The following is an 18,781-nucleotide window of genomic DNA, read 5'->3' as shown; positions in this document are numbered from 1 at the left end:
GACACCCAGAGATCTCGGAAACGCTTAATTACGCATATTTGGATGCCAATTTTTGATCTGGGACACAGAAAATCACTGAGGCGGGAGTCCTTCGTACACATGTAATAGGTGTGCGGCAAAATTCAAAGACTTGCCAGTCCTGCTTCATCCACCTGCTTTGTGGGAAAATTTGTTGATCATTTAGCTGTGCTGGTATTTACAATGACAGAATTCAGTGACTGAAAGACCCCTTGATACATACATGTTGCCATTTTACAAGAGTACATAAAAAGGAACATGATGCAGTAGCTGGGCGGCAAGTTCAAAGGCTTTGACTGGCGGCCAGGTGTGAAAATGCACTGATATTTACCATGATTGAATTCAGAGGCAGAAAGACCCAGAGATGTACATGTGGTCATTTATAAAAGTACATCAAATAAACAACTTTAGCTTTCGTTATTGTGTTCATTTTCCGAATGTAACGGAATAAGCAGTGCACGTGACCTCAGAATCAAGATATGTTGAGACTTAGACAAAATGTCATTGGTAAGTGGGTGACAAGTTGCCTAAAAATGTAAACTTTGCCTTCTTCTGTTAGGAAAGTGAAAATGACTTTGCCCTGTGATTATTTAAGAGGTACATTGACTGACCATAACATATTTTTTCTAAATGCCCCTCACCTTAGCCCGGTTAGTTCTAGTGTTGTAGCAAAATGTATTCATTAAGGCATCAATAGCTAGGCCTAGTTTTTATATCAATTACGTTGACAAACTCTTGCCCATTCACAAGCATTATGTTTTGATAGTTGATTGACCATTAACCCTTTTCCGAGTAAGGTAGCAACTATCAATTTCCTGCATGCTATCCTTTGATGATAAAGCATACAAACTTGTGTTTTAAGATCAGAATCGGTGATCTGGATATATATTAACTGCCTCTTATACTCTTTTTCGTCATAATATTAGTTTGAAACTGTAAGTGAACCAGTAGGCCTAACTGGAAATAATGGCAGACTTGGCTAAGTCAGGGATGTGCCAGTTTATGGATTGTCTGTTTTCTTAAATTATCGGGCAAATATATTAAGAAAAATATACAAATCATTGAAAGCAAAGCCAAGGTATTATTTTATTAAAGATTTAACTTTAAAATGCAAATTATGTAGGTCAGAAATGTATGGGACAGTGTTATGTTCTGGAATTCACGAGATGCGCTTTAAGGTCTAAGCTGTTTTCTGACTTTACACATATTTGCGAAAATATGGGGAAAAACAGCAAATCGGATACTATTTGTTTGCCTAAAATTACTACAAGTATGTATACAAATAAATAAACCATAAATTTGTGATCCTGTCAATGGACTGGTGTAATGAAGCTATATTATAGTGAGTGATTACATTACAAAAACCTCTCCATCTAAAAATAGATCCACTTACATCTGTGTTGATTCTATAGGAAAGAAGGGACTTCAACTTTCGATGGTGGGACTCCTATTTTTACCAAAATGGGAGTCCTATACTCCTAGTTTTACAATCCTAGCAAGACCTCTGGCACTAGAAGATGAGATATAGTCATCAGTTACTACTTCTGCACATGACATGGTGTATGCTTCTTATGAAGATAGCACACATTTTACTTCTTGTTCCTTTCTGCTGGTGAAGTGAATTCTTTATTGTTACTTTACTATATATAATACCTCTTTTACCTTTCTCAAACTCCACTTACATGTCTGGTAGATGTTTATCACCTCATTATTGACATCAGTGATTCTGTTGGCACCATCTTGTTTGCCTGTTGGCTGTTAGTACTTAAAAGTTAACTTTGTACTTGACCTTTCTTTTATTAACCTTGTCCATAGTTAATACTTTATTAATACATTGGTACCCCAGTACCTTGGGAAATAGTGAATATTTATTAAATTTTCATGAACTGTTATGTGGGTTTGTTAATGTCCCCAGTACTTTACACAGTTTTTGAAAGAATTTCACATGTATATGCCTTTGTTGTTGTTTTGTTTCTCTCTACTTGCAGGTGCCAGGCACTGTGGTTAAGATTAAGTGTATGTTGGCCTAACAGAATATAATTATACCCCATGTATTTATTCTGAGAAGTGTAATTTGTGACATATACACTCTCTTTCTATACAATAGAAAGAGGATAGGTGGTGACCATTTTTGTCAGCAGCTTTTCTAGTCCAGTATGAGGGTGAAGGAATGATTGATTAGAGACTTGGATGCAATTAGCATCACCACCACTGCTGTCTCTGGAGACAACTTTCTCATCGTCAAGTTTCTGAAGAGAAATTATCTGGTAAAATCATCACAGGACTTATGCAGCTCCAGCTCTGCTGTCAACCTCAGCACCACAGGGAGACTTGTGTCTCACAGTACAACCTTTGTAACCAGTTGCAAGATAGTATTGAGACCAGCTTTACTAGACATGAATTTTCCTGCTACTTGTAACAGTGAGCTTTGTCCCAGGATGTCATCCAACCCTGGATTGCTCAGATATGGTCACCATCTATAAATGGTTTTACTGGCTACAACGATTTTACCTGATATAGCCAGTATTGGGCATCAACTTTTGGGCCTTAACGAGCTGCAGACCAGCTTGATTCCAGCACCAGTACAGACTTGTCAGATGACTTCAACTTATGAGACCAGGTGTTGATCCCAGTATAAACAGTCTCATCTTCTGAATATGAAGAGTGCTGGCACCCAACAATGTTGACACTGGTCCCAGTTCTGCCCCAGAAACATGGCCTCTCTAGTGACCACGCTGATGCTCACCAGTACAGGATCCATGATGCATTTGCTGAATGACAATATGTGGGCCCATCATAAGTCCCATTTCCTTTATGACTGCTACTGACTACAGTCCAGTCTCTGATGCCTGGTTCCCATTTCATGTCCCATCAGTACAGGATGATGGAGGATGCTTGTGTGAATGCTTGAAGATAATTTTATTCCATCAATGACAAACTGCCAATCGATTTACTTAACTGCTTCACTCACACCTTCATCACATTCATTGCAGGAGACACTGGATGCTACCTAGTACCCACGTAATTATAATGGACTGGTACCAGACAGTGAACATCACAACTTGTTACTGGCTACTGAATATCACAACTCATTACTGGCCACAGCAGCACCTCATTTGTGGATATTCAGTACCAGTCTTGAATGTAGGTGGTGCATACAGGTAACATGAAGAGATAGCCATGTCCCAAAATGGATGTATACTCTCAGTGCCCTTTCACCTATATATGCAAGTGATAGCAGGTCTTTCATTTTGTGCTGGCAGATTCCATACATTTTTAACCCACTATGTCATGGAGACACACTGACCTTTCAAATAAAGTTCTTAAGTTCCATCTGTTAACAGCGGGATTTAGGGCTTGAGATTGTCAGCCTTGCTCTTTGTGTATGAAGTGGAAGCCCTTCTAAACACACAACTGCTTTGAATTGTAGTAGTGATAGGATCCATGTTTGACTTGGTTTCCCTTTTTGCCTTGCAGCAATCTGAACATAGCCGATACTATTCTGTTAAAGCCCTGCAGTCAGTCAGGCTTTGAGGTCAGATGTGTCAGAATACTTGCTTCTTCTCAAATTTTCCTTTCACCTCATCTGTCCCCAGAAAACCATTTAAGTAGATGATAAGGTAGCAAGAATTAGCACCATTTATAAATGCAATTGAGAGTACTCACCTTGTAAACTCATTGCAGTTATACTCAAAACATTTTTTCATGGGTCCCAAAGCTAATGACAAGCTGTGACAAGTTATGGATCTAATTTTATCGTGTGCTTCATTCAGACACCTTGTTGAGATTGGAGATACTGTGATTGGTTCTCAGTGCTGTTCAGCAATACATTGCCGCAGTCAGTATAAACATTTGAGATTCACACCTTCACATTACCGTTTATAGGTCTTCCTGGAATTTATGTTTTTTGTTCTTGGATAACCATCTACCAGTCCAGGACACTGCTATTTTGACTGAATATTATTTTCTGGGGTTTTACAAGAATCAGGGACAGATTTATGTTGCACTTGTAAACCTCCACCATGACCATGATATGAAATGGCCTCTTTCAATCTGACCTCGTCTCATCCAAACATTTCATTCCTTTGAGCGTAGAGTTCTGAACTATCTTGAAAACTGTTGACCTCTTTAGGGAATGTGTCCGAGTCTGAATCATTTACCAGAGAATCAAAATGTCAGCTCTAAAATTGCTGCACCTTTTTGGTCTCTTCAAGGTGACAGTGAGAATAGATCCTCTTATCTTGGAGCCAGTTGTTAACAAGACCCTTATGGTTGATCTGCAAGGAGGAACCAAGTCTCCATACCTTGGTCTTCTGGCTTGGAATTTGTCAGGCAGTCACCATTAAGATATTTGCTAAATAAATTGACATTCAAGTACACCACTTCTCTGGCAGGCCAACTGTCATGGTGGACTCACTGTTTGACTGGAATCTGCTGATTCCAACTGAATGCTCCATTCACTTCTTGGTCTTAAGCAAGATTGTGTCAGCAGTGTTTGCATAGCTGCCAACCCTCATGATTTTGGCATGAATTTCACGACTTTTTCAGCAATTCACGGATTCACGTCGCAAGCAGAAAATTAACAAATTCTCCAATTCTCAATTATTTTAAATCTTTAATAAAATAAACGATTTCCCATTAAGCACTAGTTGTGATATTGGCAGTTGCAGAAACGGTCCGGTACTGCTGGTCGCGATATTAGTAGAACTACAGCCGATTGGTACAGTTGGCCCAGTAGCAAGCCTTTTAGCCTATTTTAATCTATATGTATAAGAGTAGTTTAACAAAAATGCTGTTGAGAGAAACTGGGGCCTAACCGGAATTTTACTCCGCACATGTGTCACCAACACTGATTTGAATTACTGTTCTGCATCGCATGTAAGATCTTGAAAATGGCTTCACCACCAAGGAAAAAGAAATGTATTGCTCAAAAAGTAAAGGTTAATTTGGAATATACCAAAAATTGGCCATGCTATCTGCCATTAAACATTGATATACATCATGCTTTTTCCACACAGTGTGCCACAAATTTTAGTATTGGGCATGGTGGCAGAGATGATGTGAGGAAGCACATCGTTGCAAAAAACACGTAGAAGTTGGGAAAATTAAGAATTCACAGATTTCAGCTCTGGAATATTTTAAGCCATCGATGGAAGACCTGCAAGCTACCAACGCTGAAGCATTATTTGTGAGTTTTCTTGTTGAAAATCTGTCAGCTGGAGACCATGCTAAATATTTTTTCTGACAAATGTTCCTGTCCTCAAAGATCGCTTCCAAATTTTCCTGTGGAAGAACGAAAAGTGCAGCAGCTCCTGTTCATTCCTCACAGCAACAGAGACAGTGAAAGAGTATTTTCTCTAGTGAGGAAAAATAAGACAGACTTTAGGGCCTCCTTAGGTGCAGAAAATTTGTCAGCAATTTTTAGTCACCAAGATCAACAAGCAGGCAAGAAGTCTGAACCATTTTGAAAACAAATTTATGATCAAGCAGTTGAGGAAGTTCAAGTCTGCCACGATATCTTGTCTTGACAAATAACTACAAGAACAGGTGAAGTTTATGAATACCATAATAAATATAAATGCATATATATTTCTGCATATATGTAGTGTTTAAGTTTTATATTGCGATCTTGATATAGTGTAGTATTGATGGTCAGAGTTAATGGAGTTATTGTCATAGTATTTTTCACTAATTCATGTCCAACTTCACGAATTTATATCCATTTTCACTAATTGTGAGCCTGGAAGGTTGGCAGCTATGTGTTTGACCTGTTCTTGTGACAAGAATGAAATACCAAGCTCCCAATCTGTTTCTCCTCTCTTGGACAGGATTAACGATGAGTCCTGATCTCTCCACTCAGGTGGGAAAAATCAAGGCTTACTAACCTTTTGAATCACAGTTTTAATTAATGTTGTGGTCTGAATTTGTAACCCATGTAAAAGCATGAAATTTGATATGTGTCTTAGGCAGATTTATTCCAAACTCATTTTCCATTTCTCTTCAGAGCTTAGTTGATTTGAGCAGGGATGAGGCTGTTGTTTGAAAACATAATTTAAAACAATTTGTTTCAAATGTTTCAAGTCCCAGGAAAATATCACAATAAATCACTGAGAAATTTAAAATAAAAATTTGTGGAGATATTTTTGGCTGATGTTATGATAGTATCTCCCCTTTAATAAATCATGCTCATTAAATTTTGAGTTTAGTTTCTGTGGTTTCTTAATTGGATAAATTAAAAAGTTTATAAAGTTTGATATAGATGGAGTTGTTCTCATCTTTGATCATCTGCAAATCATCGTACGAAATTTATCTATCAAATTGTGGCTAATAGCTAGCATTTTAACTATATTTGTATTTTATTAAAGGAGAGAGAGAAAAAATTAGAATACAAATCACAAGATGCTAATTAAGTAATGATTTATTTAATGTTCCATGTGGTAGTAATATTTTGGAAGCTAGTCTTGTACTTTACAAATGAATTCATTGGCCTATTTCTTTATTCAAAGCACAAGGGCTTGTTGATATTCCTAATGGTCCTTTTTGAAATTGGCTGAAGAAAATTTAAAAATCTTAACGATGAACATGATGAAAAAGATATTGTATCTTTGAATGGTTGTATGACCTCTATTGCAGCCATCTGGACAGTAAAGGCACCCAAGGCTTCAGCAGTACAGGCTATTTCTGCCCACAGTGTAAAAGCAAATATTGTGAGCTTCCCATAGAATGTAAAGCATGTGGTAAGTTCTTGTCAGATTATGTACCTAATAATTTTTCTTTGAACTACTTTACTCTTGTGTATGTGGTAAATTCTTGTGCAAATTATGTACCTAATGATATATCTGAGCCACTTTAACTTATATGCGGAAAGTACTAGTGTAAGTTTTGCACCCAATAATATATCTGAACCAGTTGCTGTAACTTAAAATTCACAGTTCACTTTCATTTGGAGAAGAGTATTGGGCTAGATAATCATATATCATATTGTAAATTTTACCAAATCACTTCCAAGGTATGTGAAGTCTGAATTCCAGTTTCATTTACTTTGTGAATGGGTCAGACTTTCCTTATTATTTGAGTTATTAGATAAAATTTACACTTTGATAAATATGTGCCTGTGAAGTTGCACTAAATTGGGAGATTTGCAATATTTGTTCAGAAGTTTTCACTTTAAAAGAACAAGGATTTTCAGTGATAATGTTGAATTTTTCATTGTGAAATATGTCTTAAACTTTCTTATTCCACTGAGGCCCCAAAGCTTGGGTCACCGTGTGAGTAGTTTTGTCTGCTTGTTTAACAACTTTCCAAGTCGGTTGACATTATTTTGAATTGTTCTGAAAGTGATCTGCTTCCGTAAACAGGAGATCATGTTCAGCTGTAAAGTTGGCATATTGTGTCAAGGCATTTATATCTTTATTGACATTTGATGCAGATTCTGCTGAAATAGATTTCAGTGACAAAATATTTTCTGGTTTAATGTGCTTTCATGAGAGGTGATTTTTGCATGGTGCTTAATGTAATTCTGTAGTGCACTGTTGTCATCGGCCTTGCAAGTAGGCTATAGTGCAATGCTTTCATTGGCCATGCCAAGTAAACCATAGTGCCCCATTTTCATGGACCTTGTCTTGTAGGCAAAGTGCATTGCTGTCATCAGCATTGCCAAGTAGGCTATAGTGTACTTTTGTCATGGGCTTTGTCAGGTAGGTTATAATGCACTGGTGTCATGGGCATTTTCAAATTGCCTATATTTTAAAAGAAAATGATGAATTTTATCATTTATTCGATCAGGTAAAGCACATAGAAAAGTGCCATGGTTTGTAGAAGGTGTATGTTGATGTTGAAATCAGCAAATTACAATTTCCTCTGAGTGAACCTATATTCAGTAACAAAAAATATGACAAATGGGTTTTTTCTCTCATGGTTCTGAGAATCTGTTTAATTTCTGTGAAGCATTAAGAAAGTCAGACTTTGTGAACCAAAAAATACATTTTCATCAAGCCCCAAGAGATAACAAAGAAAAACAAATCAATTAGGTGTTGTTTCCTTATTTGGGAAGATTAGGAACTTTGAGAAAACAAAAGTAATATTTAAGGAACATTTATCCTGTAGAAAGATCTTCAGCACACTATATTTATGATATACTGATTTTGTTATTTTAGGACTGACACTAGTATCTGCCCCTCATCTTGCTAGATCATATCACCATTTGTTTCCACTGGAAGCATTTCATGAGATGCCAGTAGCTGAACTCGACCCATCAGTGTCACGTGTGTGTCACTCCTGCCAAGCACACCTTCCAGACAGTAATGTAAGTCTTAAGGGATATAACTGTAGTGCTAATTAATATTTGAATATTGTATAATTCAGTTTACTGTGTACAAACATTTGCTGGAGCATGAGGGAAAAGTTTGAGACCAAGGACTCAAAGTCTTCACCAAGTGCTCCAGCAAATATTTGTGCACAGCCTTGTATTATCATTGTTCTTACATGGTTAGTTAATAGCTGTGTCAGTTTATCAATGCGAAATCAAAGAACAAAATGTACCAATGTAGCATGTGAAATTCAGATGTTTAAGTAAAGTGAACTCACAAAAACATATATGTGACCAGCCACAAGTGTCCTAATCATGTAAGATGAAATGGATTGGTAACTGTCATAGTCCATGAGCAGCTGCTGCTGTTCTTGTTGTTTTAGGTTCAATGCCATTTCTAAGCAAAAGATAGGCCATATATGGCAGCCAGTATGATTGGTGGAGGAAGTTCCAGAGAAAATGTGGGCTAGAACCACTGACCTTTGGGAAGCTATTAGCAGCTTTCTCATAAATACACATTAGCTTAGCCTGATAGTCAGACCCATGTGGACAGAGGTGAGATGATGGTGATCAGTAAAGACGAACACTTTAGACCACTCTGCCACCCCGTGCCCTTTCATGAGCTTTCTGCTTCATGTGGCCTATTAAATTGAATGAGTGTTATAAATTTTTCTGGATGACAAACACAGCTAGAAAAACACACAGTCTATTCATGTTCTGGATGATGAACACAAGTAGAAAAACAGTCTATTCATGTTCTGGATGATAAACGCAAGTAGAAAAACACAGTCTGTTCATGTTCTGGATGATAAACACAAGTAGAAAAACACAGTCTGTTCATGTTCTGGATGATGAACACAAGTAGAAAAACATAGCCTATTCATGTTCTGGATGATAAACACCAGTAGAAAAACACACCATCTGTTCATGTTCTGGATGATAAACACAAGTAGAAAAACAGTCTATTCATGTTCTGGATGATAAACACAAGTAGAAAAACACACAGTCTATTCATGTTCTGGATGATGAACACAAGTAGAAAAACACAGTCTATTCATGTTTTGGATGATGAACACAAGTAGAAAAACAGTCTATTCATGTTCTGGATGATGAACACAAGTAGAAAAACACAGTCTGTCATGTTCTGGATGATGAACACAAGTAGAAAAACACAGTCTGTCATGTTCTGGATGATGAACACAAGTAGAAAAACACAGTCTATTCATGTTTTGGATGATGAACACAAGTAGAAAAACAGTCTATTCATGTTCTGGATGATAAACACAAGTAGAAAAACACTGTCTGTTCATGTTCTGGATGATGAACACAAGTAGAAAAACAGTCTATTCATGTTCTGGATGATGAACACAAGCAGAAAAACACTGTTCATGTTCTGGATGATAAACACAAGTAGGAAAGCACACAATCTATTCATGTTCTGGATGATGATCACAAGTAGAAAAACACAGTCTGTTCATGTTCTGGATGATAAACACAAGTAGGAAAACACACAGTCTATTCATGTTCTGGATGATGAACACAAGTAGAAAAACACAGTCTATTCATGTTCTGGATGATAAACTTAAGTAGAAAAACAGTCATTCATATTCTGGATGATAAACACAAGTAGAAAAACAGTCTAATTATGTTCTGGATGATGGACACAAGTAGAAAAACACAGTCTATTCATGTTCTGGATGATGAACACAGGTAGAAAAACACAGTCTATTCATGTTCTGGATGATGAACACAAGTAGAAAAACACAGTCTATTCATGTTCTGGTTGATGAACACAAGTAGAAAAACACAGCCTATTCATGTTCTGGATGATGAACACAAGTAGAAAAACACTGTTCATGTTCTGGATGATAAACACAAGTAGGAAAGCACACAATCTATTCATGTTCTGGATGATGATCACAAGTAGAAAAACACAGTATGTTCATGTTCTGGATGATAAACACAAGTAGGAAAACACAGTCTATTCATGTTCTGGATGATGAACACAAGTAGAAAAACACAGTCTATTCATGTTCTGGACGATGAACACAAGTAGAAAAACACTTCATGTTCTGGAATGGTGAACACAAGTAGAGAAACACAGTCTATTCATTATGTGGATGATAAACACAACTAGAAAAACAGACAGTCTATTCATGTTCTGGATGATAAACTCAAGTAGAAAAACAGTCATTCATATTCTGGATGATAAACACAAGTAGAAAAACAGTCTATTCATGTTCTGGATGATGGACACAAGTAGAAAAACACAGTCTATTCATGTTCTGGATGATGAACACAGGTAGAAAAACACAGTTTATTCATGTTCTGGATGATGAACACAAGTAGAAAAACACAGTCTGTCATGTTCTGGATGATGAACACAAGTAGAAAAACACACTGTCTGTTCATGTTCTGGATGATAAACACAAGTAGAAAAACACCATCTGTTCATGTTCTGGATGATAAACACAAGTAGAAAAACACAATCTATTCATGTTCTGGATGATGAACTCAAGTAGAAAAACACAGTCTATTCATGTTTTGGATGATGAACACAAGTAGAAAAACACAGTCTATTCATGTTCTGGATGATGAACACAAGTAGAAAAACACAGTCTGTCATGTTCTGGATGATGAACACAAGTAGAAAAACACACTGTCTGTTCATGTTCTGGATGATAAACACAAGTAGAAAAACACACAATCTATTCATATTCTGGATGATAAACACAAGTAGAAAAACAGTCTATTCATGTTCATTATAAAGCAAGATTCTTGGTCATTTGTTTCACTACTGTACACATGTATGGCATGATTTTATAAGAGTAAGACTGGAATATTACTGATAAAATCAGTTTAACAGACTTTGATGATTAGGAAATGGAAATTGAAAGCATGATAACAATTAGTGTACAGACTTCCAAGAGAGTTCTTTACAGGCCAATAGTTGTTTTCCTGCTTCTATTGCTCATGTTACTAATTGTACTGACATGTCCATAATTTGCAACAGTGGTGTCGACTAAAAACCTTTGAAGGGTAGAAGTTGATGTAGGATATCCACTAGATTTCTGATGATTGTTGAAATCAAAATGACTTTTCACTTTCACATGGGTTTTTAAATATTGTTTGAAATATTATTTTGTTCCACACCATGCAATCAGATAATATAATACCACAGTGAGTGAACTTTAGCTTTTTACATTTTACCAATTAGATCCAACACAGCATTGACAGATAGCACACATATTGACAGCTAGATAGCACACAACATTGACAGATAGCACACATATTGACAGATAGCACACAACATTGACAGTTTGAAAGTACATAAATAATTGACAGATCGATAGCACACACCATTGATGACAAACATTGATAGATACCATGCAACATTGACAGAGCCCTACAACATTGACAGCACACACATTGACAATGAGAACAAAACACTGACAGACTGCATGCAAAATAGAACAGATTCACAGATAGCATAAAACATGACAATTGCATTACAATCATTGTTCTTGTTTCTTTTCAGGTGTATGTGTGTGGAAAATGTCAACACATATTCTGCATCGACTGTGACCTGTTTGTACATGAGACTTTACACACTTGTCCTGGCTGTGCCAGTTCAAGAGTAACACAGATGTCACACATGTCATTGTCATTATGACAGATTTATGTACAAGCAGTACATGTTACACTTGTTACCTCAGTCACTTTTTTTATATTCATACATGAGATTGCATAATTGTCCTCAATTTGTCCATGCTAAAGTGACAAAAATTACATGCATATGACAATACCAGAATATAATTAGGGAGCTGCAGTAAGTAGCTCATTTTGAAGAGCATCAGACTCGTAAACCAAAGGTCATTGTTTTTGCTACCCACCCAAGCCAGTCATGTCAGCTGCTTTGGTATGTCTTTGTGAAAGGCACTTAGCTCCCATATTCCCAGCATGATGTAGCTAGTAATGTGTTTAATAGTACTGTTAAAGCCAAGAAAAACACACAAAAATTAGTAGTTGTGAAAATGGCTGATTATTAGCCAAAGTTGGTTTATCCTATGCTATGAATTATGAGATTTTTATTTTTTGCTACAAACACCAGATTTCAAGAACCAACCAACATTGATCCTTGTCTTTTGAAATAATAGGACCATCTCCTCAATTGGCAGTGATGATATTGATGAAAATGTCATTTTTCCACAAAGCCAACAAAATTGTTTCATATAAAAGTAAAGGAATTCTCAGTATTAGAGTATCCAAATCAGCTTTCTTGTTTATTTAATTTACAATTATTTTTATTAAAAAAATTTCAAGATATAATAAAACATGTTTTTTTGTACCAAATTTGTTGAAATTAATTGAAACAAAGTGAATAATTCAAAAACTTTTGCTTGCATTGGCTTATAAATAAACTATCAATTCTTTCATCTATTTTCATAAATATAATGTGAAATCTGAGGAATTATGTAAAATTCATCTTGATTGGAGACATTTTACATTGTCCTGGCAGTGTGAGCAAGGAAGCCAGATGTATATCTTTATACATTGTCCTGGCAGTGTGAGCAAGGAAGTCAGATGTGATGTATATCATTATACATTGTCCTGGCAGTGTGAGCAAGGAAGTTGTTATTGTTGTTGTTGTGGGGTTTAACGCCATTTTTCAGCACACGATAGGCTATACATGGCAGCCAGTATTATTGGTGGAGGAAGAACCCGGGAAGACCCCAGAAGAACCACCAACCCACGAGAAGCTACTGGCAAGCTTTCTCACATACCCACATTGGCTGAATCCGAGACTCGAACCGGTGCAGACAGAGCAAGGAAGTCAGATGTGATATATATCATTATGCATTGTCCTGGAAGTGTGAGCAAGGAAGTCAGATGTGATGTATATCATTATACATTGTCCTGGCAGTGTGAGCAAGGAAGTCCTGGCAGTGTGAGCAAGGAAGTCAGATGTGATGTATATCATTATGCATTGTCCTGGCAGTGTGAGCAAGGAAGTCAGATGTGATGTATATCATTATGCATTGTCCTGGCAGTGTGAGCAAGGAAGTCCTGGCAGTGTGAGCAAGGAAGTCAGATGTGATGTATATCATTATGCATTGTCCTGGCAGTGTGAGCAAGGAAGTCCTGGCAGTGTGAGCAAGGAAGTCAGATGTGATGTTTATCATTATACATTGTCCTGGCAGTGTGAGCAAGGAAGCCAGATGTATATCATTATACATTGTCCTGGCAGTGTGAGCAAGAAAGTCAGATGTATATCATTATGCAGTAATATGAGGAAACAAAATTCCATTTCAAGGAAAATCCTGACTGGGATTTTCAATTTTCACATCCAGGTTTTTTAGCATTCCAGATTTTCATTTGTGCCACTACTTATTCCAGACCAGGCACACTAGCACACCATTTAGAATGTACTTTTGTTGCATCCCACAAAAGGAACACTATGCCAGTTGGAAAGCCTAGTTCTACTGGTGTAATGTTACATCTGATTGGTCAGTATGCCATCAGCAGTTCACTGTTGTTGGCTTTTATTGGAAGATATTCAGCAAACAGTATAGAGTTTAATAGATCATTTTCGAAAATAGCAATCATCCTCGGGGCCTGTAATATGCATGAATAAAAACACATCACAGAGACCTATAAGACATTTTCACACACAGTATAGTGTATGTGTTTAGTCATGCACTATGCTTAGGCACCATGTTGAAGTATGTTAAACCCTGTGTTGAAATTGAAGAAGGATGTAGTTGATAGGAAATCCAGCGATTTAGCAACAATAGGCAATGTTGTATGGAATTATTTGTGAAGGGAATGTCTAGAAAGTGTGATGTTAGCGCTTAGTTGTGATGTTGTAGCTGCAACTGATATTTTGGATATATCAAGGACTCCACCACAAGGGAGGTAAAGGTACTAATATTAGTACTAGTTGATGCCTGAAATTAGAAACTTTGTTCAACAAACTGACAATGTAGGCCTGGAAACATATACTGTAAAATATGTATGACAATAACATCTGCATTTGTTGAGATGTTCTTTTTATTGTAGTGTTGAGTATAGGATTGTCCTGATAAAAACCCCATTCTAATTGTTTTTATTGCTATTTTTTACTTTGCTCTCCCTTATTTCAGGAGATAGTGTATTTTTCTACTGAAGAGATTAAAGTGAGCATTAAATATTAATTGTCTCAAGACTTTTATGTCTGTCTTTTTTATTATGGGAAAGTATTTGTACTGAAAACTGTCAGAAAAACACATTTACTGGTTGAAAAAGCACAAAATTTAATTTGGACTGCCAGCAAAGGCATTGTCTCATGGATCCCTATGGGGGACTAGACAGCCCCAACAGACCCACGGACCCATCTGGGGGATTAGGCAATTCCAACACCTTCTAGACTACTTGTAATGCTTTTGCAATTTTATACTTGTGTCACTGATTACAACATGTGAATGAAACACTTGGCCTTTATTTGTCAGTTCCAGGAACAACAGATTTACACACATTATCATCTTCATACATGTTTACACAAGCATCAAGCATAATACTTGTGACATAAGTGAATGAATGACATTTTTAAATATGGCAGTCATTTTGGAAAGACATATTGTATGATAACTTAGTTCTACAGCATGCACCTTTGCCAGACTTTGTGGAAAGCTTGTACTGGGGGTAGTGAAGAAACCTTATTAGGTCAAAGGATAGTTTTTCATGTCAGAGGCAAGGTCACTGTGACTGAAGGAAAAAAAATGGTTCTGCACAATAATTTGAGTTGTCCATGATGTACAGTTACCACACTGAGTGGATGACTTTTGCTTTTGGTAAGAAAGAACCCTTTTTATTTTGGGGTCGAAGCTCAAAGTCACTGTGACTGACAGAAAACTTGGTTTACATATAATAACAGCTTATTATCACATACTTGGATGAAACGTTTTGGGTTCCTTGCACTTAGGGTAAGAAAGAAGCCTTTTGATAACCAGGTAAAACATCACAGTCACAGTGACTTAAAGGTAATGGTTTCCACAAAATGACATTAGTTTTAAATTTCAGATTTTGACCAAACTTTGTACATAGCTTGCACTTTGGATAAAGTAGCTTGCACTTGGGATTAGAAAAAAATACTCAATAATTTTGGGGTCAAAATGTGAAGGTCAAGGTCACTGACTGAAATAAGACAGTGTTTTTTGTTGCATAATAATGTATGTTTTAAGTAATGTACCTTGATCAAAATTTGTGGTAGTCTGTGCTTAAGGTATACATGAGATCCATTGATTTTGGGGTCAGAGATCTAGATCACTCTTGTTAAAAAATGATGTTTTGCAAAAGTACTTTTTCTAGAGTAAGTACGTTGACCAAACATTGGGAATGGCTTGATCTACGGGCTGTAAAAACTGCCAGTAGATTTTGGGTCCAGCAGTGAGAGGTGATGGTTATGGTAAATCGAGTAAGAATGTAACAGTTTCTGCAAAGTAACTTTAGTTGAAGTTGAACTCGTTTATGAGGACCACATAACTTGATTCAAGGTTCTGGTTATTGGGACCTATTGGCCAATAGTGTCCAGCTTTGGTCATGCCCTATTATTACATGCATATTAAACTGAGGATGGACATATAATATATACTTGTTTACAGTTGATTGCATATTATCTAGGTTTGGAGCATCACACAGCTGTATATATCATCACCATGAACATATGTTGTGGTAAAATGACTAGTATTACTTGTAAACAGTAAATTATTGTTTTAAGATGTTTATCAAATGATGTGTTTTCAGTTCTAGCACTACACCAATGTTACATATGGATATTTTTATTTGTTCTGTACCAGTTCTTAAACAACACCTATGTTACAGCTTGATAGGCTTGCATGTGCTGTACCAGTTCTCGAACAACACAGAGGTTAACAGCTTGACATGTTTGCTTGTGTTATGCCAGTTCTAAAACAACACAGATGTTATAGCTTAATAGGTTCATCTGTACTGTGTCAGTTCTAGAACAAGACCATTGTTGCAGCTTGTTAAGTTTGTGCTTTGCCTGTTCTAGAACAATACCAATGTTACAGCTTGATACATTGGTCTGTTTTTGTGCAAATTTTAGAACAACTTGTGTTACAGCTTGATAGGTTATTAGTAACATGACAGTACACATATAAACTGGTTGCTGGTAATCCCTTTGTCAGAGAAACCTTGCTGCTTTCAGTTGTTATGTTGGGTTACATAAAGGTATGAAGGTCTCTGCAGGCTTTATTTATAAATGATACTGTATCATAAGTCTCACATTCGCAGTAAAAGCTGTAACACATAATACTGTGTGAGCAGGTCTTACTGAATCCATTATAAATGTAATATAGCAGGAATTTTTGAATATGTTAGTAAGTTCTGTCTTTGCTTGTCATAGATGTAATGGTATAAGAAATTTGTCACAGATCAAATCTGGATATCATTTACACAAGCCGTTCAGTTATTACTACTGAAAGTTTCTCAAGACAAGAAATATTTAGCATGTCACATGTTTTTCATTATTATGACAAATTTGATTGTCATTTGTCATCACTCTGTATGTTTTCAAAAGAGATAAAACAGATTTAAATGTCAGAGAAAGGTATTGGAATTTATTTTTTATATAGACCCTATCATATATACAAGATTCACAAAGGTTTGTACATGTTAAGTGTAAATATTTCATGGACCTGTAATTATTATCACAGGGTTTTCATTACCATGTAATTCAAATAAACATTTGACCATATATTACTCTGAGAGCATTTGACAAATAAAATACAAATTACTTACTCTTTTGCTTTGATTTTGTTATTTTTTCAGTACTCTTTGTTTAGTCTCAAGAATCTTTTAGAAACCTTGGAAAGATGCTTGTAAAATGTTGTCTGCAAACTCATTCTCACGTTTTTGCTAAAAGAGCTGATGTTTAAACTACCCATTTAAGAGTGTTGGAAGTGAATTCCATAATTTTGTTCGTATTACACTTCATTGTGACATGAATTCAGATGTAACATGGTCATTACATGGCTTACTAATACAAGGAAATCCCAATATGACAGGGTCATGTCAACTACCACATACAAGGAAATCCCAGTATAACATGGTCATCACATGGCTTACAAATACAAGGAAATCCCAATATGTCATGTCATTGATCTCAAATACAAGGAAATCCAAATATAACATAGTCATGTCATCAATCCCAAATACAAGGAAATCCCAGTATAACATGGTTGTGTCATGGATCCCAAATACAAGGAAATCCCAATATTTCATGTCATGGATCCCAAATACAAGGAAATAATACAGCATAGTCCTGTCATGGATCCCAAATACAAGGAAATAACAATATAACGTAGTCATGTAATGGATCCCAAATACAAGGAAACCCCAATATAACAGTCATGTCATAGATCCAGAGGAAATCCCAATATATAATGTCATGGATCCCAAATACAAGGAAATAACAATATGACATGTTTCATTATAACACAGATCAGATACAACATGTTCATTTCATGGCCCCCAAATACAGTGAAATCCCAGTATAATGTAGTCACGGATCCCAAATGAAAGGAAATCCTAGTATAACGTAATCATTGATATCAAATACAAGGTAATCCAGATGTGACGTTTTCTTACAACACGAATTTAGATATGATAGAGTCATTGCATGGATCCCAAATACAAAGTAATCCCAATTAAATATGGTCATGGCATGGAATACAAATTCAACATAATCCCAATATAACATGGTCATGGTATGGCATACAAATTCAACATAATCCCACTATAACATGGTCATGGTATGGCATACAGATTTAACATAATCCCAATATAACATGGTCATGGTATGGCGTACAGATACAACATAATCCCAATCTTACATGGTCATGGTATGGCGTACAAGTTCAACATAATCCCAGTCTTACATGGTCATGGTATGGCGTACAAATACAATATAATCCCAATCTTACATAGTCATGGTATGGCATACAAATACAACATAATCCCAGTCTTACATGGTCATGGTATGGCATACAGATACAACATAATCCCAATCTTACATGGTCATGGAATGGCGTACAAATTCAACATAATCCCAATATAACATGGTCATGTTATGGTTCCCAAAAAAGGAAATCCCAATATGACATGGTTTATTATGACATTAATTCAGACGTATCATGCTAATGGAGTGGCTCTCGAAGTTTTACAACCTGTTCACTAATTTCTCCTGTCTGATTTTGTAATTATTGTCAAGTATTATTGCCGAATTATGAGTTCGATGTTTTAAAATCTGATTTATATTAAAACGTTGACAATAATACTAGTAATGTGTGTTGTGTGTGATTTGGATTTGTAATGTAGCTTTAAAATGTTTTTAGTCATATCGCTAAGATGTTTGCAGTGTGGCAGTTTATTGTGCTGTCTAGAATTGGGGCATAA

The 18,781-nt window shown here is 36.2% G+C and overlaps 1 protein-coding gene across 1 annotated transcript in view; it reads left to right on the top strand.

Moving 5' to 3' along the window:
- LOC149781933 (general transcription factor IIH subunit 2-like) overlaps positions 1-17,124 on the top strand; it is a 49,356-nt gene extending 32,232 nt beyond the window's left edge. The window contains exons 11-13 of the mRNA XM_089936133.1: positions 6,652-6,755; positions 8,175-8,323; positions 11,865-17,124. Of these exons, the coding sequence (XP_089792259.1) occupies positions 6,652-6,755; positions 8,175-8,323; positions 11,865-11,999 (388 nt within the window). The 3' untranslated portion in view covers positions 12,000-17,124. The remainder of the gene's footprint in view (positions 1-6,651; positions 6,756-8,174; positions 8,324-11,864) is intronic.
- Positions 17,125-18,781: the final 1,657 nt, after the last annotated feature.

The sequence above is a fragment of the Sinohyriopsis cumingii genome, chromosome 15 (genome assembly GCF_028554795.1).
Source record: "Sinohyriopsis cumingii isolate HCF-2022 chromosome 15, ASM2855479v2, whole genome shotgun sequence".
NCBI classification, from domain to species: Eukaryota; Metazoa; Mollusca; class Bivalvia; order Unionida; family Unionidae; genus Sinohyriopsis; species Sinohyriopsis cumingii.
The sequence above is the reverse complement of the archived record's forward strand: the minus strand, read 5'-3'. Positions and strand labels throughout refer to the sequence as shown.